The 21,982-nt window shown below is 67.6% G+C and overlaps 3 protein-coding genes across 4 annotated transcripts; 1 reads left to right on the top strand and 2 right to left on the bottom strand.

Moving 5' to 3' along the window:
* Nucleotides 1-2,059: 2,059 nt before the first annotated feature.
* Nucleotides 2,060-9,942, bottom strand: SLC26A11 (solute carrier family 26 member 11). Of its 2 annotated transcripts, XR_009484416.1 has the most exons (17): nucleotides 9,751-9,942; nucleotides 9,280-9,472; nucleotides 9,025-9,110; nucleotides 8,035-8,114; nucleotides 7,065-7,207; nucleotides 6,618-6,793; nucleotides 6,389-6,461; nucleotides 5,919-5,969; nucleotides 5,506-5,566; nucleotides 5,073-5,128; nucleotides 4,815-4,955; nucleotides 4,557-4,684; nucleotides 4,060-4,159; nucleotides 3,639-3,772; nucleotides 3,194-3,266; nucleotides 2,416-2,937; nucleotides 2,291-2,307 (listed from the first exon to the last, which is right to left on the bottom strand). XR_009484416.1 is itself a non-coding variant. In XM_059827972.1 (16 exons), exons 1-16 carry the CDS (start codon nucleotides 9,940-9,942, stop codon nucleotides 2,843-2,845), a joined length of 1,782 nt encoding a protein of 593 aa, XP_059683955.1. In that variant the 3' UTR covers nucleotides 2,060-2,842. The 2 variants fall into 2 exon arrangements, 1 of the variants encoding a protein (XP_059683955.1); XM_059827972.1 differs by having other exon boundaries at nucleotides 2,060-2,937.
* Nucleotides 9,943-10,269: 327 nt separating this feature from the next.
* Nucleotides 10,270-13,993, top strand: SGSH (N-sulfoglucosamine sulfohydrolase). The gene is made up of 8 exons (XM_059827973.1): nucleotides 10,270-10,378; nucleotides 10,695-10,855; nucleotides 11,087-11,192; nucleotides 11,728-11,878; nucleotides 12,144-12,300; nucleotides 12,544-12,625; nucleotides 12,709-12,912; nucleotides 13,248-13,993. The coding sequence occupies exons 1-8, from the start codon at nucleotides 10,285-10,287 to the stop codon at nucleotides 13,805-13,807; spliced, it is 1,515 nt and encodes a 504-aa protein (XP_059683956.1). The 5' UTR covers nucleotides 10,270-10,284; the 3' UTR covers nucleotides 13,808-13,993.
* Nucleotides 13,994-14,621: 628 nt separating this feature from the next.
* GAA (alpha glucosidase) lies at nucleotides 14,622-21,710 on the bottom strand. Its single transcript, XM_059828404.1, has 19 exons — nucleotides 21,336-21,710; nucleotides 21,103-21,248; nucleotides 20,562-20,727; nucleotides 20,054-20,150; nucleotides 19,851-19,970; nucleotides 19,574-19,692; nucleotides 19,303-19,434; nucleotides 19,045-19,155; nucleotides 18,741-18,854; nucleotides 18,550-18,634; nucleotides 18,308-18,425; nucleotides 17,766-17,899; nucleotides 17,482-17,633; nucleotides 17,089-17,237; nucleotides 16,837-16,978; nucleotides 16,501-16,599; nucleotides 16,134-16,298; nucleotides 15,505-15,657; nucleotides 14,622-15,031 (listed from the first exon to the last, which is right to left on the bottom strand). Exons 1-19 carry the CDS (start codon nucleotides 21,708-21,710, stop codon nucleotides 14,972-14,974), a joined length of 2,637 nt encoding a protein of 878 aa, XP_059684387.1. The 3' UTR covers nucleotides 14,622-14,971.
* Nucleotides 21,711-21,982: the final 272 nt, after the last annotated feature.

Consider the following 21,982-nt stretch of genomic DNA (forward strand, 5'->3'; position numbering starts at 1 on the left):
CTGCGCGGGGGGGCCGGGGGGGCGGGGGCCGGGGAGGCACTGGGGGGGCGCCGGTATGGCCGGGGTGCACGGCGGGGGGGCCGGGATCACCGGGGGTAGGGGTGTCCCGGGTGCACGGGCAGCAGAGAGGCGGGGAGAGGCCGCGGGGGGCCGGGGGACCTGGGGCGCCCCGGGGGACCGACCGGGGGACGCCCCGGGGGACCGACCGGGGCGCACCGGGGGGGCTGCAGCCGGCCCCGGAGCCCGCACCCCGCCGCCCCGCCCGGGTCCGGCAGGCGAGCCCCCCCGCCGCGCCGTCCGCACCGCAGCCCCCCGCCAGCCCGGGCCCGCCGCCCGGCCCGCCACCCGCCGACCCCGGCAACGCAACTCACCGACGGGCCGGCGACCGCGACGAGGACCGGCACCTGCCGCGCCCGCTCCGCCGAGCCGCGCCGCCGCCTCCCGCCCGGCGAAGTTTCGCTTTTCCACCGAGCCGCCAAGTTTCGTTTCTGGGACGTCACCGCCGCCGCCCCCCGCCCGGCCCGGCCCACCCCATCCCGCCGCGGCGGGGCCGGCAGCGGCTCGGGCCGCCTTCCCCCGGGGTCCCGCCCTGCCGCGGCTGCCGGAGCCGGGCGGGGGTCCCCGTCCCCCCCCGCCGGGGGCCCGGGCGTCTGCAGGCGGCAGCGCCCCGCGAGAGCGGGCCGGGCCGCCGGGCGTCCTGCCGGGCACCGCTGCCGGCGGGCGGGAGCGGGCGCTGTGCCCTCCCCGGGCCGCCCAAACCTCGCCCGGGTCCCCTGCAGCGGCGGCCCTCCGGCAGCCCAGCGCGGGCGGGAGGGCTCGGGAGAGGCTGTCCATTGACCTGGTGGCCAGTTCCAGCCCAGAGCTGGTCGCCCGCGGCCCGCTGCCGCTGCCCGGGGCTGGCGGGGCCGTCCCGGTGGGACCGGGCCTGGAGCTCTGCCCCTTCCCTTCCTCCCGAGCCCGGGTTCAGCCGCCCCGCATCTCCGGCAAAGCCCCTCTTTTTTTCTGCCTTTGGCTGGGGGGGGGGGGGCATACCAACGCCCCACCGCCGCCTCGATCGTTCTTGTTCCCATCTGGTCTCCGAGCTGCTGCAGTAGCAGCCACAAACCGCTCCCCAGGCTGCTGGAGTGGGGCTGTGTCAGCGCTGGGGGCGGCCGTGGGGGGTTTCACCCCTCCGGTTGAATGCAGGTGCCACCCGGACAGGGCAGGGACGCAGGACGGGGCCTGCCGGCAGCGGTGGGGAGGGCCAGTGCGTTGGGGGAAAATACATCGTGCTGGATCCAACAGTCAAAAGCGGGGACGCTGCTGTCGCCCCGGCCCCAGATCCAACTGGGACCAAGCCGGAGACAGGCTCCCAGCACCTGATCTTCACCAGCGCTCACACACTCGCTCGCACACACCAGGTTTGAGCACACGCACTATTTACGCACAACCGGCCCTTTTTACCCCGTACCCCTCTCCTTGCCCACTCTTGCTGCTCCCAGCGTCCCCGGGCAGGGGTTTACCTGAGTCCTGTCCTGCCGCTGCCTCGCTGAGCTGCTCTCCGGGCATGCAGAGCAGCTTTCACAGCACAACCCAATGCAGCGCAGGGCTGTAGACGACATCAAGAGAAATGGGTCGAATCTGCTCCATCTCTGCACTTGGGCACTCCTTGTCTGGGGAGGCAGATGGACGGGCAGAGAGGGCACATGTGCCCTTCCAATTCTGCAAATACTTCTCTGCTGCCGGTGCAGTGAGGAACTCTCCGCCCAGCGCTGCTCCGCTGCAGAAATGCTCCTCCAGCCTCCGGCGGCAGGACCTGTCGGCCCTCGCAGATTTGTGGCTCCCAGGCACCTCTGCCGCCTCTGCAAAACCTGGGAAACCTTTAGCAGGAGGAGCTGTGCCAGAGCACACCTTCCGGCACTGAGCAACCAGGCAGCCCGAGTCTGGTTTCAGTTTCTTTTCCTTGGTTTGCTCAGCCGTGCCCAGAAATTAGAGTTTAATTTTTCCCTCCCGCACAAAAGAAAAAAGCTTTCCCCAAAGGAAGGCAGAGATCACACTGACTCATTTGCAATTACTGCTTTATTATACCCTCCTTACAGGGGTGTCAGCCAAGGGCAGTCCAGGAAAACAGCTTTCCCCTGAACCCTGACCCCCCAGCCCTGCTGCCTGACAGCACTGTTGCTTTTTGCACCCATTTCACAGCAAGGCAAGCACAAGCTGGTGTCACTGTACCTGGCAGGAGTCAGGCAAGGGGCTGCACCCACGGGGGGAGCGCCCAGCCTGCCCGATGGCAGCATTTGGCAGAACACCCCACAAACCAAGAGAGATCTGTAAGGAGTAAAATCACTGATGTTTTTCATCTCCCAGCAGCCTGAGGTTGAGAGCTGCAGCATGCCCTTGGGCTTGGAGGGCAGCGCCAGCATTCTTGAAACTCACTTTGACATGAGCACACTCTGTGCTGGAGTTCAGCATGTCCCAGAATAAGAAAAGTCTCCAGAATTAAAACAGTTGATTTAAAAAAGACATCAGCTTCGAGGATGGGGAAGGCCTGGAGGAGGGATGGCTTCTTCCTGATGACCGTGATAGGGAATGGTTTTGCCCCACTAACCCCTTCCACGGACCACCCGTCCTTGGCCTTGCTCTGCCCTCCCCTGCGCGGGACATGGGGACGACAGGCATCCCACCAGCCGCCCAGGAGGCAGGACAGGGGCAGGCGGCTCCCGTGGAGGGTGTTGGTCGGATGTCACCGGGGTGTCACAGCCACCGCTCTGCATGGCACAGGACGTACAGCCCCGGTGCAATCGGAGGTGAGGAGATGGCAAGGCGATGCTGCCCCTGAGGAGGTCCCAGGCGGCCCCTCGACTCACTGGATGAGCCCCGCGGGCAGCAGCGAGCTCTCGCTGGTGCTGGTGAAGGGGGCTGCCCTGCCGTCCCCCGGCTCCGCTCCTCCGCACCGCTCTGAGCCAGGAAGGGGGAGAAGCAGGACAGAGAGTTAAGCCACGGCTCGCCACGAATCCCCGAGGCCGGGATGACCCTGCTCTCAGGAGGGGCTCCTGCTCGCCTTCCCGGGAGCCGGGCCCCTGCAGCCCCCCGCACTGCAGCTTTGGGGCCTGACGAAGGTCAGACTCCCGGGCTCGTCTTCCAGAGCCCCGCTCAGCAGCGGCCTGGGGGACCCCAGCCCCGGGAGAGCACCCGGGGCAGCCCAGATCCTCACCTGCCTCCTCCCGGCTGGGGAAATGCTGGAATCCTTCTAAGTCTGCAGACAGCAGGACTTGGAGAACAGGGTCCTGAGGGCAGAGAAAGCTCGTCTGGGGAAGCCTGCCGCTGGCTGCTTCCCATCTCTCCGGGGCTGGGAGCCCCCCAGCCAGCCCAGGATGGAGGATGCAGCCCTTCCCCACCACCCCGCATCCCGCAGCTGGACTCAGATGCTGCAGCCTCCACCTCTTTGAGATGAAGGCCCTTGAGATAATGAAGGTGCTACCAGAAGAGGCAGCAGCATCCTCGTGGCACGTGCCAGCAGCCGGTGCAGACAGCGCAGGGAAGGCAGCTGGGCTGAGCCCATGGGCGCAGAGCCTCCCCGGGGGAGCAGAGCCGACGCCAGGCGCGGGGAGAGGCAGCAGGACCCGGCACGGGGCCGGCCGAGGCTGCGTCCCACGTACCTGCAGGCTGCAGAAGGCCAGTGAGAGGCCGTGCTTGCGCAGCTCCTGCAGCAGCTCTGCCAGCCCCACCACCACCGTGTAATCGATGCTGCTGATGTGGCGACAGTCCAGGATGACGGAGCGTGGTGGAGATTCTGCTGGACGAAGAGCATACGGTCATGTCCCTGACGAGTGCAGAAATGACCAGCCCAGGGGACAGAGCCCTTAGAGCCAGAGCCGTGGCTGGAAGGGGTGAGACAGCCTCGGGAGAGCAGCAGCGGCCAGGGGCTGGTCCCTGCCGCAGGGAAGCTGTGCTGGCCCTGCTTGCACCCGCAGCCTGCAGGCCTGGGCAGCACTTGCCACCCCTCCAGCTGTGATCCAGGTGGGCACCGGGCTAGAGCCGGGTCCCCAGGACAAGCCAGCGGGCTGGGGAGCACCGTACCTGCCAAGGCGCGGCTGCACACGGCGTCCCGGAGGCACTCGATGGCTGGGAAGTGCAGGGGGCTCCCTGGCTGCACGAGGAGCATGTCCCCCTCCGACACCTGTACAAGACCCCGGAGGAGGGGGATGAGTTGCGGGCAGCTCGGGGCTGTGACCTTCCCCAGGCAGGGACAACTGCCCGTGTGACAAAGCAAAGCACTGTCCTTCCTGCTGGCAGGGGACACGCAGGAGCCCCCGTCCCTCAGGGAATCTCCCCTCCTGCACACACCCCAAGCATCAGCAGGAACAGGGACACCACTGCCTCCCTCTCCTGCTCTCAGCTCCTCGTGCTCCTTGAAAGGGGTCCCGGCAGGCTGGGGACATGGGATAGGGCGGGAGCAGGTCAGAAACATCCTGCATCCCAATGCCTCGCTGTCCTCGGGGAGCCCTCTCCCAGGTCCCCGCTCCCTGGCAAGCCCGGCTGGTCCTGCCACATCCAAGGCGAGGTGTGAAGCCCACCTTTATTGGGGGCCTGGCAATGGAGTAGAGGAGGAGAATCCCCGAGACCAGCACCCCGGCCACGATGCCGTACTGGACCTCCCAGAAGCAGAGCAGGAACGTCACGCAGAGGGGCACAAAGTCCAGCCCTGCAAGAGAGATGACGCAGGCTCAGCTGCACCTTATCCTTGTACCACAGGGCCCTCCGGGACAGTGCCTGCTCTGCACGCAGAGCCGGGTTGCATCGCGGGATCGACCGCCCCTGGCTCGTGCCCTCACTCTTAACCCGCCAGAGAGTCCTGAAGATCCCAGCATCAAACATGGGGACCACAGCCGAGATGATGACGGCGGCCAGCGCCGCTTTGGGGATGTAGTAGAAGAGTGAGGTGAGGTACGCCAGCGAGAGCAGGACCAGGGCGCCTGTGGGAGATGGGGAGCACCTGAGCCATGCAGCCCCCGATGCCCAGGGTGCCGGGGGAAGCGGGTGCTGGGCACGGCAGCCTGCAGAGCAGCCCACAGTGGGGTCGGGGGCTCTACCTGTGACGAGCCCTCCCGCGGGGGTGCAGACGCCCGATTGTGCGTTCACTGCTGTCCTGAAATGCAAAGCAATACGCTGTCCCAGGCTGCGCTGGGGCTGGCCGGGGCTGGCAGCTGCCCCCACCCGCTGCCCAGAGGCCCCACCCAGGAAAACCACCCACCCCATCAGACCCCACCGGGGAGAAACACAAGGAAGTCTGCTGCTCCCAGCCTGCGGCGGGACCGCAGAGCACACGAGATGGGAGGGAAGGTCACCGCAGGACCCATGCGTAGCCCAGCAGCCAAGGTGGGCAGCTGGAGACCAGGACATGAGCTCAGGGACCCACCGGGGTCTGCACAACCTTCCGCCCAAGACCTTGCAGAGCCCCCTCACCACACAGCCCCAGCGAGCGTCCTGCGGGCTTGGGGCTCCGCTCCCCCTCCTGCTACCCACCGGCCAAAGCTGCCCGTGATGGGATACGATGAGACGAAGGAGCCCAGGATGTTGGCGCAGCCTGCAGTGGGGAAGGAGAGAGGCTGCGGATGCAGCAGCTATGGGAGGCACTGCCCGGGGCCACGAGACTGGTCTGTGCCCCTGTCGTCACCTCCTCCACCCCCAGGCTGGTACCCGGGGCTGGATCGGAGCCCGTCCAGGTCCAGCTGTGTGAGCTGCGCTCAGGCTGCTCTGGAAATTGCTAAGCTGTGAGAAAGGCTGGGGGACACCATGCAAGATGAGAAAGGTAAAACTTCAGGAAGAGGTAGGACTGCTGAGATGGGGATCTCTGGTAGCTCAGGGGCTGTGGGACACACAGCGGTGCTCGGGACGGATCCCCACCCCCTGCCCTCCCGCTCCAAGCGCCCTCTTACCTATAGCCAGCAGCTCCTGGTTGGGGTCAATCCTGTAATCGTTCTGCGAGGCTGAAAGGAGACGAGCGGCATTGCCCTGAGCTTCCCACAGGCACGACCCGCCATGCGCGCAGAGTGAGGCCAGCAGCACCTGGGACAGCCGTGGGACCCTGTCCCGGCACCCCCCGTCCCAGCACGCCCCGAGCAGCCCAAGACAATGCTCAGCTCCTGTGCAAACTCCAACCATGCACAATGCAGGACCCCCCCCAGCCCACTCCCCCGTCAGGCGTGGGGCAGCTGCCTGGCCAGGGGAGGGGGTCAGCAGCACCCCACGGGACCCCTCCTGACAGCCCACACTAGGAACCGGGCTCAGCACTGGCAGCCCAGTCCACCCCACTGCCCCCGTGGGAACAGCAACATCCCCAGCACCCCAAGCCCCCTGCAGAGACCCCTCCTGCGAGCGCAGGCGCAGGATCCTGGCGCAGCCGTACCAAAAGCCTTGGCAATCGCAACAGTCTCCAGCAGGCCCATGAGCGGGACCACGGCCAGCCCGACCCCCATGTCCTGGGAGGGAAGGACACGGTGAGTGTTGCCACTGAGGGACGAGGGTCGCCCTGCAGCTGAGTGCTCCTCCCGCTGCGCGGGGAGCCAGCAAACGCAGGAGTAAGGAGACAGCAGCCCGCGGGGAGCCCAGCCTCCTCCAGCCAGCCTGGCACCCACCTCCACCATGCTCCGGAAGGGTATGGTGCCGTTGGGTGCAGCCATGGAGAAGCGCGGCAGCCGGAACGCGGGGAGGCCCCGGGGGATGCTGCCAGTGAGCGTGAGTGGCTGGGAGCCCATCACCTGGAAGGAGTAAGCAACCAGGCCGGCAAACAGGACTACGAGGGCGTTGCGTGCTGCGGCAGAGAAAGGAACCGTGAAAACCTGCCCGGAGCCCAGGGCAGCAGGAGGGACGGCAGGAGGTGGGTACCCGGGCTGCCGAGGTCTTCCAAGCCTTAGGAAGGGGCATGCACAGCAGCAGGGCCATCCTTGGGACTTCGTCCTCCCCGACCCACCTCCAGGTCTCAGCTCCTGCCGACCTGGGCTTTACCTGTTTCGGGCTGTCTCTTCCCCGCCCAGAAGAGACGAGACTCTGGTAGGGGAGAGGGCAGGGGCTGGCCAACGCACCGGTGGCAGAGGTCCAGACGATCAGGTAGCTGACCCTGGCAGCCAGCGGCTCCGCACGGGCAGCTTGGGGCAGGCGGCTCTTCATCGCCTGGAGTCCTGCCAGCGCGGCCAGGCAGGCCAGCCCCAGGACCGCGTCCCCAGCCCTGCAACAGGCACATCAGTACCAGCCCAAACACGCTGCGGGGCACGGGGAGAGCTACCGCAAAGCCCCGTGGGAGGAAGAGCGTGTGCCCAGGCACACGCTGCAGCTCTGCAGGGAGGTTGCATAGCTCGCAGGGGCACTGCCGGCACCTCCACGCCCCTGGCAAAATGCGTCACCTCCCTGGGGGGACAGCAGGCGAGGGAGGAGGGGCTGTCCCCCAGTCAGCGGTATGATGCTAATGGGTTTGCGTGCTCTTCATAAGAGGGAAGCAGGACCCCTGCGACAGGCAGGATCCGTGCAGGGGGATCTGCCTCCTCCCCCTCCGCTGCTGCCCCTCACAGCTGGGCAGGGAGGTCTTCTGCCAGCCACGATGAAGCTGACCCCGTGCGGCACGGTGCTGTGTGTGAAACCCAGGCTGCGGCACAGACCCTGAGCCACGGGCGCAGCTAACGGGAGCGGGCGGGGGGCACGGGGATGCCTGAGCTCCCTCTTTGACTGTCAATAATTGGAGGAGGACTTATGACACAGACAGTCCCAAGGATGTGCCTTTGGGCTGGCAAATCCTGGTGTACCTAAGTGGGAGCGGGAAAGAGGACAAGTGTCCCCCATCCTTCCCCTTTAGCAGCTTGGGAGCCCGCACGCTCCCTCATCTTCAAATTTCCAGCTCAAATGGAAATGGCTGAGAACAAGCACTTGTGTCACAGCGCTGGGCAGGGACCGAGAAATCGGTCCAAGGTGTGACCAAAAAGATGGGGAGTGAAGCAGCAGAGCCCGAGACCCCGCAGCTGCAGGGGGACGGAGCAGGGCAGGCGCAGGGACGGTGCTGACCTGGTCTCCCCGATCCTCCGCAGCGTCTCATACACCTGCAGGAAAAACTGCCGAGGGATCCCCTGCAGCCCCAGGATGTTCTGTGCAGGAAGACAAAGCCTGGTGAAAGCCCGGCACAACCCAAGCTGCCTGGTGCCACAGAGGGACTGCCAGGAGCACCGGGGCTCAGCCCTGCCCAGGGCCCTGGCACACGCATGGTGCCGGCGCTGCTGGTGGGAGAGCTGCTCAGCGACCACCCTGTGCTCCCGCATGCACTCCAGGACGGCCCTTTCCCTGCACGGCTCCCTGCGGGCAGGGCTCACAGATGCCCTGATTTTTTCCCCGTTCCCAGGCCCCAAGATGCCTCTACCCCACCTTGCACACACGACTGCACAGCTCCCGCGGTGGGGTTCAGTTTGGGGCCCCAGCCCAGCCCGCGCAGCCCTGCCTTCCCCTCGCACCCTGCCGGGAGCAGCAGCAAGGGCCCGGCGCCTTCGCAGCAGCCCCCCGCTGCAACCGCAGGCATTAGCCAACACGGGCCCGCTGGTTCCTCGCACAGCCTGACACCAGCTGCCGGAGTCTCTGATTTTGGTTAACCACAAAGGAAGCACTGCAGCCCCAGAAGAGCCGGAGGGTCTCAAGTCCCTGAGGCCAGCGAGGGACCGGCGGAGCTGCAAACCCACCACGCCTCGCATTGCTGCAAACCCACCCTGCCGCGAGAATCACCCGGCACCTCCTGCAAGTGACCAAATCAAATGTCCTGGTTTTACTGGTGCCCTGAATGCCACCGGCTGGTCACAGGCAGAGGGTGCATGCGGCTTGGTCTGCTCAGAGCAGAAGACTCCAGGACCGACCAGAACCGCTGGCAGGGGGGACCCGTGCCCCCTTTGCAGCTCCTTCCTCTCACACCGAGCACACTGCCCAGCCCGGTACTACATATACTGGCTCTGCAGCACAGCTGGCTCCAGGAGAGAGTCAGCAAGGTGGCCGGAGCAGACCAGCAGACCCTACCTTGACCTGGTTGAAGCTAATGGTGATGGAAGCAGCCGATGTAAATCCCTTAATGACTGGGCAGGAAACGAAGTCCAGAAGGAAACCTGCATGGGACAGGCGGCAGTAAGCACGCTGCTGGCCCCGACGGGGAGCACAGGATGTTTGCGTGCACACAGAGCTGGACAACCCCAGTGTCTCAGGGAGGAGGGGAACAATGACACGATGTACAGCGATAGCCTAAAACTACAACCACACAAGGCAAGAGCATCTCACCGAGGTGCAGGAGCCCCATGGCCAGCTGGATGCAGCCGGAGAGGAAGGTGAGCAGGATGGCATAGACAGGCTCGTGGAACGCGTAAGAGGAGACAAGCAGCGACATGATGGCTGTGGGACCCAGCGTCACGTCCTTGGCGGTGCCCAGGAAGCAGTAGACAAAGCAGCCCATGAAGGAAGAATAGAGGCCGTACTGCACGGGGACGAAAGCAGCACTGTCACAACGCTGGGAGCCAGGAAATGCCAGACTCCTCCAGGACCAGGGGGGCTGGGCTGCCCTCGGGTCCCTCCGGCGCCCGCAGCCGGCCCGGAGCAAACACACGGCCTCTGCGGCTTCCAGCCCCGGAAAAGGGGCGACTGCACCGGGCCAGCCCGGCCGCCGGCCGTCCAGCCCTCCCCGCCACACCGGCGGGCCGCGGGCCGGGAGCGGGTGTCCCCGGGCACCCACGGCCGCGGGGCGCTGCCACCCACCTGCGGCGGCAGCCCGGCCACCTCGGCGTAGGCCAGCGCCTGCGGCACGGCGGTCAGCCCCACCGTCAGGCCGGCGAGCAGGTCGAGCTGCAGCCAGGCCGGAGAATAGCGCGGCAGCCAGCGCAGGACGGGCAGCCTCGCCCGCGCCGCCGGGCACGGGCAGCTCTGCCCGCGCTGCCGGGGCCCCGGCATGGCCGCGACGGCGTCCCCCCGCCCGCGCCTCCCCGACACGCCGCGGGGCCCGGCGCTGCCCGCTCGCCGGCGGGGAAGAGGGACGGCGGGCTGGCAGCCGCCCCGGGAGGCGGCAGGACGCCCCGCGGAGCGGGCCGGGGCGAAGCGGTGCCGGGGGGGCGGCTCCGCCGGGGCTGCGCGGGAGCCGCCGGGGCCGCCCCGTTCCCTGCCGCGGGGCCGGCGGCGCCCGGCGCGTCCGGCGGCTCCGCCCGGGCCGGATCTCAGCCGCCGGGGCCGCCTCATGTGACCGGGGCGGAGGAGGAGCCGGGGCGGCCGGAGGAGCCGCCGAGCGCCGCCGCTGCCATGCGGCCCTGGGCGCTGGCGCTGCTGCTGGGCGCGCTGCGCACCGGCGGGGCCCCGGCCCCGGCCCCGGCCCGCAACGTGCTGCTCCTCCTGGGTGAGTGCGGCCGCCGGCCCGGCGGAGCCCCGGGACCCGGCCCGGCCCCGCGCCCGCCGCCCCCAGCCCTGGGACCGGCCCCGCGGCGGGGTACCCCTGTCCCGGGCTCAGCTCTCCCGTGGGCAGGGCCGGGACGGCCCCGGGGGTCCCGGAGCAGCCCCTCTGCTGGGACGGTCACGGCGGCAGCGGCCCCGGCCCGGGTGGTCCTCAGCCCGGGGATGCTCCCCGCGCCGCGACTGTCCCCTGGGCTTCCCCCCGCGCGCGGCTGGGGACACGCCGGGGGTCAGGCCCTCACCCTGCACCCCTCCCGCCGCAGCAGATGACGGCGGCTTTGAGAGCGGCGCCTACAACAACTCAGCCATCCGCACGCCCAACCTGGACGCGCTGGCCCGGCGCAGCGTGGTCTTCCAGAACGCCTTCACCCCCGTCAGCAGCTGCTCCCCCAGCCGGGCCAGCATCCTGACCGGCTTACCCCAGGTAGGGGCACCCGCACGCGCCGGGGTGGGGGCTGCCAGCCCGCGGCGGGCACTCGGAGATGACCAGAGCCGGCGTGCTTACAGCATGGTCACCGGACCCGGCAATCCCCCCATGCCCACTGAGCCACTCTCCCCCCTGCGACCTGCTTGCCCTGCTGGGTGCACGGCTGGCCTTGTTTTGGGGCCAGGCTGGCAGGCATCAACCAACCGTGTTGTCTTCCCCCGCCTGCAGCACCAGAATGGGATGTATGGGCTGCACCAGGACGTCCACCACTTCAACTCCTTTGACAGCGTGCGGAGCCTGCCCCGGCTACTCAGCCAAGCACGCGTCCGGACAGGTAGGGAGCCCAGGGCAAGCGACATGGCCAGGGAAATACCTCCTTCATGCACTGAGAGCTTGACGGCTCACCCACCTGCAAGCTAGACAGCACCGACTGGACCCATGCCCATGCTCGGCGCTGACGCCTGGGTTTCACTTTGCTTCCTCCCGCCGCTGCTCCTCTGCCATCCTCCTTACACCTCACTTTCACTTCTGTTCCTCATCCTGCTCCTTCCTGGTTCCCAGGTTTGCTCAAGGCTCGTGCTTGACCCAGACTTCCACCCAGGCCACTCAGCTGCTCTAGCGCTTACCCACACCCGTGACCTGGGGCAGTGTGGTCCCCGGGTGGGTCCCATTTTCTGACCAGATGTGGAAGTGCCTCTGCAACCAGCAGAAGTGACTGGAGAAGCTGGCAGCATCTTCCCCTCTCAGCAGCGTTTGCTGAGCGCAGCCCGTGCTGGAGCAGATGAGCTGCATCAGCCCCCAGGGAGGAGAAAGCAGCAGCAGCCAGCGTCCTGCCGCTCCTGGCACACCGCGTGTCTGCGTTCTTGCAGGGATAATTGGGAAGAAGCATGTCGGGCCCGAGGCTGTCTACCCCTTCGACTTCGCCTACACAGAGGAGAACAGTTCGGTCTTGCAGGTTGGGAGAAACATCACTCGAATCAAAGCCCTCGTCCGGCAGTTCCTGCAGAGCCAGGACGAGAGGTGAGACAGACCCCGCGCCCCTGGGGCAGGCTGCGAGGGGCACGGCAGAGGAGAGGGAAACCGGCCTTGCTGAAGACGTGTCTCCATGTCCCAGTTGGTCACAAATAGGAAGGGACACCTTGTCTCTGGGTCACCCCATATCCAAAAGCCCAGGTTAGGTGGGAGTCCTCCTGCCGACCCCAGCTCACCCCTGCACAGCCCAGGGAAGGTCTCGGGGGGCGAGGGCAGTCCTTTGCTACACCACCTCCACCATCTCCATCTCTAGGCCTTTCTTCCTCTACGTCGCCTTCCACGACCCCCACCGCTGCGGGCACTCCCAGCCCCAATACGGGGCCTTCTGTGAGAAATTCGGCAATGGAGAGAGCGGCATGGGCTGGATCCCAGACTGGAAACCACAGCTCTACCGCCCGGAGCAAGTGCAGGTGGGAGCCTGCAGGGCTGCATGGGGCTCTATGGGGCTATATGGGGCTATATGGGGCTGTGTGGGGCCATATGGGGACTGCACACAACAGCAGCCTCCGCCAGAGCCAGAGCGGCTGCAGGCTAACGCCCACCTCAGTCACTGCTGTCAGCGTTATGGGCGAGAGCTGGCGAAGGCCACCCTGGCGTACCCACGACCTCCTTCCCCGGGGCTGCCACGTGCCACTTTCCCTTTCTCCGTTTAGGTCCCCTACTTTGTTCCAGACACGCCGGCTGCCCGGGCGGACCTGGCAGCCCAGTACACAACCATTGGGCGCATGGACCAAGGTAGGAGCCGCGGGGGCCAGGCAGGTGCCAGTGAGCACTGCGGTCCCTCCCTCCCTCCCTCAGCTCTGCCACTCCCTCCGCAGGGATCGGGCTGGTCCTGGAGGAGCTGCGGGGTGCCGGCTTCCACAACAGCACGCTGGTGATCTACACCTCCGACAACGGCATCCCCTTCCCCAGCGGCAGGACCAACCTCTACCGGTCAGGCACCGCCGAGCCCCTGCTGATCTCCTCCCCCGAGCACACCGAGCGCTGGGGGCAGGTCAGCCAGGCCTTCGCCTCCCTCCTAGGTAAGAGCCCGTGCCCCCCAGGAGGGAGCAGAGATGTGCCAGGGAGCTGTGAGCTGGTTCCCACCCTCTCCACGCTGAAACCCAGGGTCCTGTCCCAGAGGACAGCCCGCGGCCCTCGGCATTGGCGTGGCCGGCCCTGGGAAGGGAGAGGAGGGACGATGGAGCAGCAGGGTCCCCTGCAGGGACATCATCCCGCGGCTCAGCTCTGCAGCTCAGCCCGGGACTACCCGCAGCCCACACAGCAGCAGACCCCGGGGACCTTTCTGCCCCTCTCCAGGGCTAAGTTTCCTCCCACAGGTGCCAGCCCCTCTTCTTGCCCTTCTCTTCCCCTCCAGATCTGACGCCGACCATTTTGGACTGGTTCTCCATCCCCTACCCTTCTTACAGCATCTTTGGCAGGAAGCGGGTGCAGCTCACCGGAAAGTCTCTCCTGCCAGCACTGGAGTCGGAGCAGCCCTGGGCCACCGCCTTCAGCAGCCAGAGCCACCACGAGGTGACCATGTACTACCCCATGCGAGCCATCCAGCACCAGCAGTTCCGCCTCATTCACAACCTCAACTACAAGATGCCCTTTCCCATCGACCAGGACTTCTACATCTCGCCCACTTTCCAAGACCTGCTCAACCGCACCAGGGCCAGGCAGCCAACCCACTGGAACAAGACCCTGCACCAGTACTACTACCGGGACCGCTGGGAGCTCTTTGACTGCAGCCGTGACCCCACCGAGAGCCAGAACCTGGCCCCCGACCCCCGCTACGCCGCTGTCTTCCAGCTGCTTCGCGCGCAGCTCTTGAAGTGGCAGTGGGACACGGGTGACCCCTGGGTGTGTGCCCCCGACGCTGTCCTGGAGGAGAAACTGAGTCCCCAGTGCCGGCCGCTGCACAACGAGCTGTGAGCCTCGGCTCTGCCTGGCGTCCCCCATTGCCACGGGACAGCCATGCGCTGCCTGTCGGGCATGAGGAGGGCGGAGCAGGATCCCGGCTGGGCCAGTCCCCAATTCCTGGGTGACACCCCGAGGCTCTGCTGTCTGTATTGCAAACGCCGCCTGGCCCTGGAGCATTCAGGGATCCTCTGTTCTCGGCCGGAGGAGCCACAGGGCCAAGCTGCTCCTCAATAAAGCCTCTGGAGGAGAGGTTTCCATTTTTAGCTGGAGCTGAGCACATCCCTGCCAGCTCCCGGCACTGCGGTCTCCGTGCAGCCCTGCCTGCTGCCAGCCCTGCTGCGGGGGGGGGGCGGCTGCACACCCCTGGGGGAAAACGGGCCGGTGGGTACCAGCAAGGAGGCAGCAGGCGTACGGTTTAATTCAGCAAAAGGTACAAAGCACCCAGAGTCGCTGAGGTGCGCAGGCCCAGGGGTGACGGCGTCCGCTCCCTCCCTGCACGGCTGAGGCTCGACCAGAGCTGCGCGGTGGGGGCTGGGGCCGGGGCCCCCGGAGGGCAGCAGTCCCCCAGTCAGGCCAAGGGGCTCCACGGCACGGCTGGGGGTCCCCAACGCTCTGGGAAACAGGGTGAAGCCTGCAAGGGGCGGGGACAGTCCCATTGGAGACCCCCAAGCAGGGACAAAGCTGGGGGGTCCCGGCCAGGGCGGGGGACAGCTGAGCCAGGGCTCAGCAGCACTTTCAGGACAGGCACCGGCAGAGAGGGGCACAGACACAGCCTGGGGCTGCTCCCAGCAAACAGCAACTTTATTCACAGCACTGCTCCCTCGCCCCCCTGCACAAATCCCCCTCCCCAAAAACACAGCCAGGAGACTCCCTGCAGTCCCTCGACAGGTTACCAGTTCACGTTAACAGGTTCGCAGTCTCAGAAGGCACTTGGGTGTTTTTTTCCCCGTTTTGGAGGCAATGAGGCTTTCCCCGTCCCCAGGGGTTGTGCAAGCCCCCCACCCCAATGCAAGTCCAGTGCACACATCTCCGATGAACTCACGTTAGCCAGAAAGGAAGGCAAAGCCCAGGAGCCGCGTTGCATGGGAAGAGCAGCAGCTCTGGTTTTACAAAGGACAGGACAGATTCGGCCCCAGAGCCGGAGGGAGCAGCAGCATCTCTCCCCGCTGAGCGGGCTCAGAACCAAGCGATCACAAACTGCTCCCACATCGGCAGCGACACAGGGACTCTCAGCACCTGACGGGGAGAAGGAAGGGTCAGCACGGTGAGAACCGGCTGGGATAGAGCCTAGGAGGTGTCAGAGCCGACGAGGATGTCCTGCCCCACTGGGGTGCGTGCAGAGATGCAGCCTGGCACAGCCCCAGTCCCACAGACCCCCCGGGAAGGGTGCTCATGGCAGACAGCCCCAGGAGCAGAGCCGTGCCACTGCTCCTCGCAGAGCTCCAGTCCCGTCACCACACATCCTTTCCATCCTCCATCTCCCCACCCTTGCCCCCTTGCATGGCCTAATCCTGCCCCGGTGCCAGGGCAGCGACCCAGCCCATGCTGGGCAGCCCTTTACACTCTTTGGTGTCAACAAAGCCAGTACCGTGCCGTCACCGGTGCCAAACCCTGCCAGCCCCTCGGCTGAGCCCCAGGTCCCTTCCCAGCCACCGGCCGGCAGCTCCCCCCCACCGCCGCCCCCTCCCACGGCGGGGACGTGCACTTGCCTGGGTGTCGCTGCGGTAGGAGAAGTCGCCCACAAGGACACCGTTGGCCAGGACTTGCCGGGGAGGGCTGGTGACGCCCAGTACGGTCACAGCCTCCAGCAGCACCCCATCGAGGTGGGCGCTCGCCTGCAGGAGCTGGCTGAGGACGGCGCCCTGTGGGGACAGGGGGGCCATCACCCGACGCTCCCGGGTCCCAGCCACCCCCACGCACCCAGGGCTTCTCGGTGTGCCCTGCCCAACGCGCTGCCCGTCTGCAGGGCACTGAGCCCGGGGGGACGGGCGCTCTGCCGTCACCGGAGAGTGGCAAAGCCATTTATCAGAGGGATGGGACTGGAGAGCATCCACTGCCGTGCAGCACTGCAGGTGCAAGAAGAGAGCAGCCAGCTCCCTGGCACAGCCTTTCCCCTCCTAAGGGGGCTCCTGGGGGGTTACAGTCCCCATGGGACCCACCACCCCATCAGCACACAATGCTGTAGTCGCTCGCTCTGGCACTTTTGGCACAACACAGCTTGGCTGCACCAAGGCACGGTGCTGCCCGTGACCGCATGTGCCCCAGGGGCACCAGGACCTGTGCATGGCAGCGAACACCCGTGCCCGGATGCCCCCACCAGCAGCCCCCCCTCGCTCACGTGTGTGGCCAGGAAGAGGATCTCGGTGTAGTCCCCCTTCTCAAAGGTCTGCCAGCTCTCCCCGTCATCCCAGAACAGGTCTCCCCTGGCGAAGCCGTCCGGCGTCAGTGCCACGACCAAGGCCATCCCCTTCTTGCGGGACTCGGCAGTGCTGAATGCAGGCTCCTGGGGCGCAGGGTCAGGCACAGCTCCGAGCGCTGCCGGAGTCACTTTCCCCCAGCCCCAGCCGAGCACCGCAGGCTCGAGGTTCATTTGGCAACGTCCAGTCTGCCGGTGACCGCGCTGCAGCCCTCTGCCCTGCCCCACCCAGGGCAGGGGCTGGTCAGACAGGTCACCGCGGTGTCACTGCAGCGCGGAGGGGGCTCACCTGCAGAGGCAGGATGTACCCTGCGCGGACGTGGACGTTAATGGTGTCCAAGGGAGCTGGCAAGAGGATCCACTGCCCTTTGCTATGGATGGTGGAGTCCTAAACGGCAATAAAAAGAGGCAGGAGCAGGCGTAGGGCACAGCGTGCCCAAGGGGGTCTCAGCCCAGCGCCGCGGCCCTTGAACCGCTGCAAGCAAAGGCAGGTGAGGCACAAGTCCTGAACACAGCCCTGGGGGGCCGGTACCAGTGGTGGGGTGCAGGAACGCGTGCAGGGCCCCACAGTGAAGCCCCCGCGCAGCCGCACGAGAGCCCTGCGGTGCGGTGGGGGAGCACCCACCCCCGCGAGGCTGTACCACGTCCCCGCCGGGAAGTAGCCGCTGACTTTGGTCTTTCCTGCCTCCAGCACGGGTGTGACGAGCAGCCCCCCGCCCCACATGAGCTGGCGGTCCACAGCCCAGGTGTTGGGGTCCTTGGGGAACCTGGGGAAGGATGGGGAGGGGCAGTGCAGCACCAGGGAGACCCTGCACCCACCTCCCACTGAGCCCAGCAGGGACCGGCACCCATCGGCCCCGGCCGGGCTGGCACTCACTCGAGGAAGAGGGGCCGTGCCACCGTCTCCCCGGCGGAGTGAGCCCGGTGGAAGAGGGTGTAGAGGAAGGGCAGGAGGGAGTAGCGAAGGCGGAGGGCGTTCCTCATGGCGGCCTGGGCAGCCGGGCTGAAGGCGTACGGCTCCTGCGGCTGCAGGGGAGAAGCCAAAGGGGGATGCTCAGACCGCACGGGGAGGAACAGTGGGCACCTTTTGGGTATGCGGGATTGACTCCCCGTGGCACAAGCCCAGCACCAGCAGCACGCAGCCCCACAGCTGCACCAGCCGCCTTCCCACACAGGCAGGGCAGCCCCTCGCACAGCCCCAGAGCACCCACCCTGCCCCGTCCACCCAGCCACCCCGCTGCCCGGCGGGGCGAGGGCTCCCGGTGCTCACCCGGGCGCCGTGGTCATTGTGATTCCTCATGAAGGGGTAGAAGGCACCCAGTTGGGTCCAGCGCACGCACAGCTCCTCGGACGTGTCACCCACGAAGCCGCAGATGTCGGCACCCACCAGCGGCACCCCGAAGAGGTTGAAGAGCAGCACCTCTGTGGAGGGGGCACAGAGGGCATCGGGGCTCCGCGGCACCTTGGGCAGGAGCCCAGGGAGAATCCGCCAGCTGCGAGGGAGGTGCAGGGGGGAAGCGGGGGTGGATGCGACCCCAGTGCCCCGCAGCCTACCTGGTACGGAGTAATACAGCTGCTCCCAGTCGCTGCCAACGTCCCCTGTCCAGTGCCCCGCGTAGCGCCCATGCCCAGCGAACGTGGAGCGTGAGATGACGAAGGGGCGCTTGCCCCGGACCCTCAGCAGCGCGCTGCGGGCAGGACAGGGTCAGCTCAGCACCGCCCAGCCAGGGAAGGGGCTCAGCCCCCCGCCAGCAGCTCCTGGCAGCAGCACAGAGCTGGCACATGCCAGGGCAGACTCCCAGTGCCATCTCACGCATGGGGCAGGTGACATGGGACAGTGCTCAGGACACAATCCCCCAGCACAGGAGCCAGCATGGACACACTGCACCAGCTCCAGCCCAAGGGCTGCTTCCAGCCCCCTCCAGTGCCAGGCTGGCAGCAGCAGGCAGAGCACTGGAATATAAACCAAACCCTTGCCCACCCACCGAATGCCCCCCATGTGCAAACTGCCCACGCCGCAGCACGGGGAGGGGTCTCTCCCCTGGGATGTGCATCCTCTGGGACAGCAGGAGCTGCAGCAGGAGCCCCAGGCTTACTCGTGGGAGGCGATGGCCTCGGTCAGCCCGTACAGGCTGTGCAGGTTGTAGTGGGAGGACAGGTACTGCTGGCTGGAGGCACAGATGGTCCCAGCTTGGAGGCGTCCCCCGAACACACCTGCACGGGAGAGGCGGTGGTGAGGGCGAGCTCGGAGCCCACTCGGCTGGGACCGGAGCATCCCCCGGGCTCCTCCCAGGGCTCCCCACGCACCCGGGCAGAGGCCGGTACTCGCTCCCTGTACCTGGCACATAGGGGGGCTGCTCCAGGCTGTTCTTGGGGCAGCCATCCTGGGAGCCCTCCACGAAGTTCGACGGCTCGTTCATGTCCTGGGGAGGGGAGGGAATGGATGTCCTCACTGCCACGCCGGCGCCCAGCAGAGGGGCAGGGCAGCAGCCAGGGGCCACAGCCGACAGCTTTGCTGGGGCCACTCACAATCCACATGCCATCGAAGGGCACTTCGTCGTGGAAGTCCTTCACCATGTCGTGCCACCACTCGTGAGTCTCTGGGTTGGTGAAGTCCGGGAAGGCCGTCGGGCCCGGCCAGACCTGCAGGAGGGAGGCAGCAACAGGCAAAGCCCCACTGTCCCCGGCCCCGCTGCACCCCACAGCCCCTGCATGCCACCCGCTTTGCACCACGGCCATCCCCTGAGTGTTTCCCTCTGGCTCTTGAGGTCCTGCTCCCCCGGCCCCGCTCAAGCCCCCTCCCACGGGGACCGGGGCTGCTCCCTGCACGCACCTTCCCGATCAGGGTCTGCCCCGTGGCGTTTCGGATGAACACCCCTCGCTTCAGTCCCTCATCATAGGGCTTGTAGGTGCCGGGAGGTCCAGAGCTGCTGATCCCGGGATCCTGGTGGGGCACAAAGCCAGGGCGTCACCAGCAAGGGCAGGGAACAGCCTCCCCCTCCTTCCTCGGAGGAAGCTCCATCACCGCCCTTGGGGGCAGCCAGAAACCCCGGCACCAGCCCACCCGTGCATGGCCGGGGGTGTCACTCACCACAATCATGATGTACCTCAGCCCGCGGCAGTGGAAGTCCCGCACCATCTCCGGATAGTCCTTAAAGCTTTTCTTGTTGAAGGTGAAATCCCTCTTGGCATCCATGTAATCCAGGTCGTTCCACTGCACGTCCTGTGGACGGTGGCACCGGTGCTCGGGGAGGAGCAGGGACCCCCGCACGCCGCCGTGGGACCCCCACCCCACCGGGGCTCACCATCAGCCCCCCACAGCCGCTTTCCGGCAGAGGCTCTGGGGAGCAGCCAAGACCTACCAGGGGGAAGCGGGCTGCCGTCATGTTGGCCACGACCTGCCGGGTGATGTCGGTGGAGGAGTAGCCCCAGCGGCAGAGGTGGAAGCCCAGGCCCCAGTATGGGGGCATGAAGGGGAACCCTGGAAGCCGGAAGGGTGGGTGCTTGCCAGGAGGACGCAGGGATGACCCAGCATCACGATCCCCCGCAGTCCCGCTCTGCCATGCTGCGCAGCTCACGGCATCCCGGCAAAGCCGTGCCGGGAGCACCCGTGCACCCCCACCCGTGGCTCGGCCCTACCGACAACGTCCAGGTACTGCCGCACCACGCTCTTGGGGTCGGGGCCCAGGAAGACGTAGAAGTCCAGGATCCCACCCGTCGTGCGCCAGGTCAGGGCCGGGCTGGGCTGCAGGAGCACGTCTGGGGAAGCACAAGCACCAGAAGAACAAGCTGAGGACGGGGACGGCGGCCAAGCCCGCGCCCACTGCCTCCGTGGGACTCACCCATCGCGTTGCTGTTCAGCAGAAAGACACCATGGGCCAAACCGCCGTCTTCCATCCCCAGATAGAAAGGGTGGGAGCCGTAAAGGTTGACCTGGGGCTGGAGCAGAGCACAGCGCGGTGCCGACGAGGCTCTGCCGGAGACCCCAGCGCAGCACCCACCTGCCTTGCCCCTCACAACCAGGCAGGAACATCATCATGGCTCGGGGTGCAAACCCAGGGCTTGCGGACCCAAACACCGCACACGTTGGCAGAGCTCTGCCCCGAGCGAGAGCCCTGGACTGCTGCGGGGGAAAGCAGCTCCCAAGCAGCGCAGAGCAAAGTCCCAGGGGGGGACAAAGCCTGACCTGGGGACAACGGTCCCGTGGGCTTGCCTGGGGCTGAGGCCAGGTCCCAGAGCTCAACCTGCACGGACACCTTTCCCCAGCCCCAGACAAGACGTAAGAGGCCACGGCGCTGCCCCTGCAAGCACAGATGAGCCGTCTCCCTTCCCCTCAGCCCCACTCCGTACCACAGGCGCCATGTCCCGATTCCAGAGGGTGACCCTGGTCCACGCCGTGTCGAGGACCAGTGGCGTCAGGTGCTCCCCCAGCCCAGAAATGAAATGGGAGGGCAAGGAGGTGGAGATCTGCAGGAACTGGTCTGCGAAGAAGAGGGGCGCGACGGTGGTGTTCAGCCTGCCGGAGAGAAAGGGAGACTCCGGCAAACAGCCCCGGCGGTGCCCAGCAGCCGGGGAGGAGGGAGGCATGGAGCTGGAGGACCACCAGCCCTGGGGAGGGACACGGGTGCTCGTCGCCAGGTGAAACAGAACCAGGTTTCGGCTGAGCTCTGGGATTCCTGCTTCCCTTCCCAGGCACCGAGCTGCAGAGGGGGTCAAGGCAGACCCCCGCAGCCGCCGACTGCCACCCTGCTCCCACCACCCGCGTCCCCCGCCGCACCCCCGCTCCCATCCCGCACGTGGCCGGGCCGCTGCCAGGTCCCGCGTCCCGACCGCGTCCCTTTGGGAAGGCGGGGGGAGCCTCCCCCCGGCTCGGGGCAGGCCGGGCACTTACAGGACCTGCCCGCCGCGCTGCCGGTAGACGACGAGGCCGAAGGGATCCTGGTTGACCTGCACCCCGTAGAGCGTGGAGGCGGCTCGGCCGCTCACCCGCGGCGTGGCCAGGGGCACCTCGTAGCGCTGCCGGGCCGGGTCCCGCAGCTGCGGGGCAGAGAGGCGGGGTCGGGCCGGGCTGCCGGGGCGGGGGCCGGGGCGGGGGCCGGGGCGGGGGCCGGGGCCGGGGCGCACCGTGAAGCGCAGGCGGGTGGGGGTCTCCAGCGCCACGTCCAGCCGGAGGCTGCCCACGTCCCCCGGCAGGAAGCTGGCGGCGACGCGGCGGAGCCGGGCGGTGTAGCCGCTGGCGGTGGCCGTCAGGTTCTCCGCCCGGTAGCTGCGGTAGCCGCGGGGGAAGAAGCACCAGGGCGGGCCGGGGCCGGGGCCGGGGCCGGCGGGCGCGTAGCAGCAGCCCCGCGCCTCGCAGCCCGCCCGCGACAGCAGCCGCTCGGGGCCGCAGTCGAAGCGGCCGCCCGCGGGCACCTCGCAGCCGGCGGCCCCGGGGCTGCGCGCCGCAGCGGGGACCAGCAGCGCCAGCAGCGCGGCGGCGGCGACCCGCACCCCCGGCATGGCCCCGGCCTGGCCCCGCCGCCCCGGCCTGGCCCCGCCGCCCCGGCCTCCCAGCAGGCGCGGCGGGCCCGGCCCACGTCAGGCCGCCGCCTGCGAGGCGGGCCCGGCCCCGGGCGCCGCCCCGGCCCCGCGCGGGCGCCCGCCCCTTCCCGGAGCCGCCCCGGCCCCCGCTCGGGTGTCGCTGCTGGCCGGAGGTTCGGCGCCTGCCCGCAGCCCCTGCGGCCGGGCCGGGGGAGCAGGGCCGGGGCGCCTGAGGGCCCTGCCTTTGGCAG

This window comes from Gavia stellata, chromosome 22 (assembly GCF_030936135.1).
Source record: "Gavia stellata isolate bGavSte3 chromosome 22, bGavSte3.hap2, whole genome shotgun sequence".
NCBI classification, from domain to species: Eukaryota; Metazoa; Chordata; class Aves; order Gaviiformes; family Gaviidae; genus Gavia; species Gavia stellata.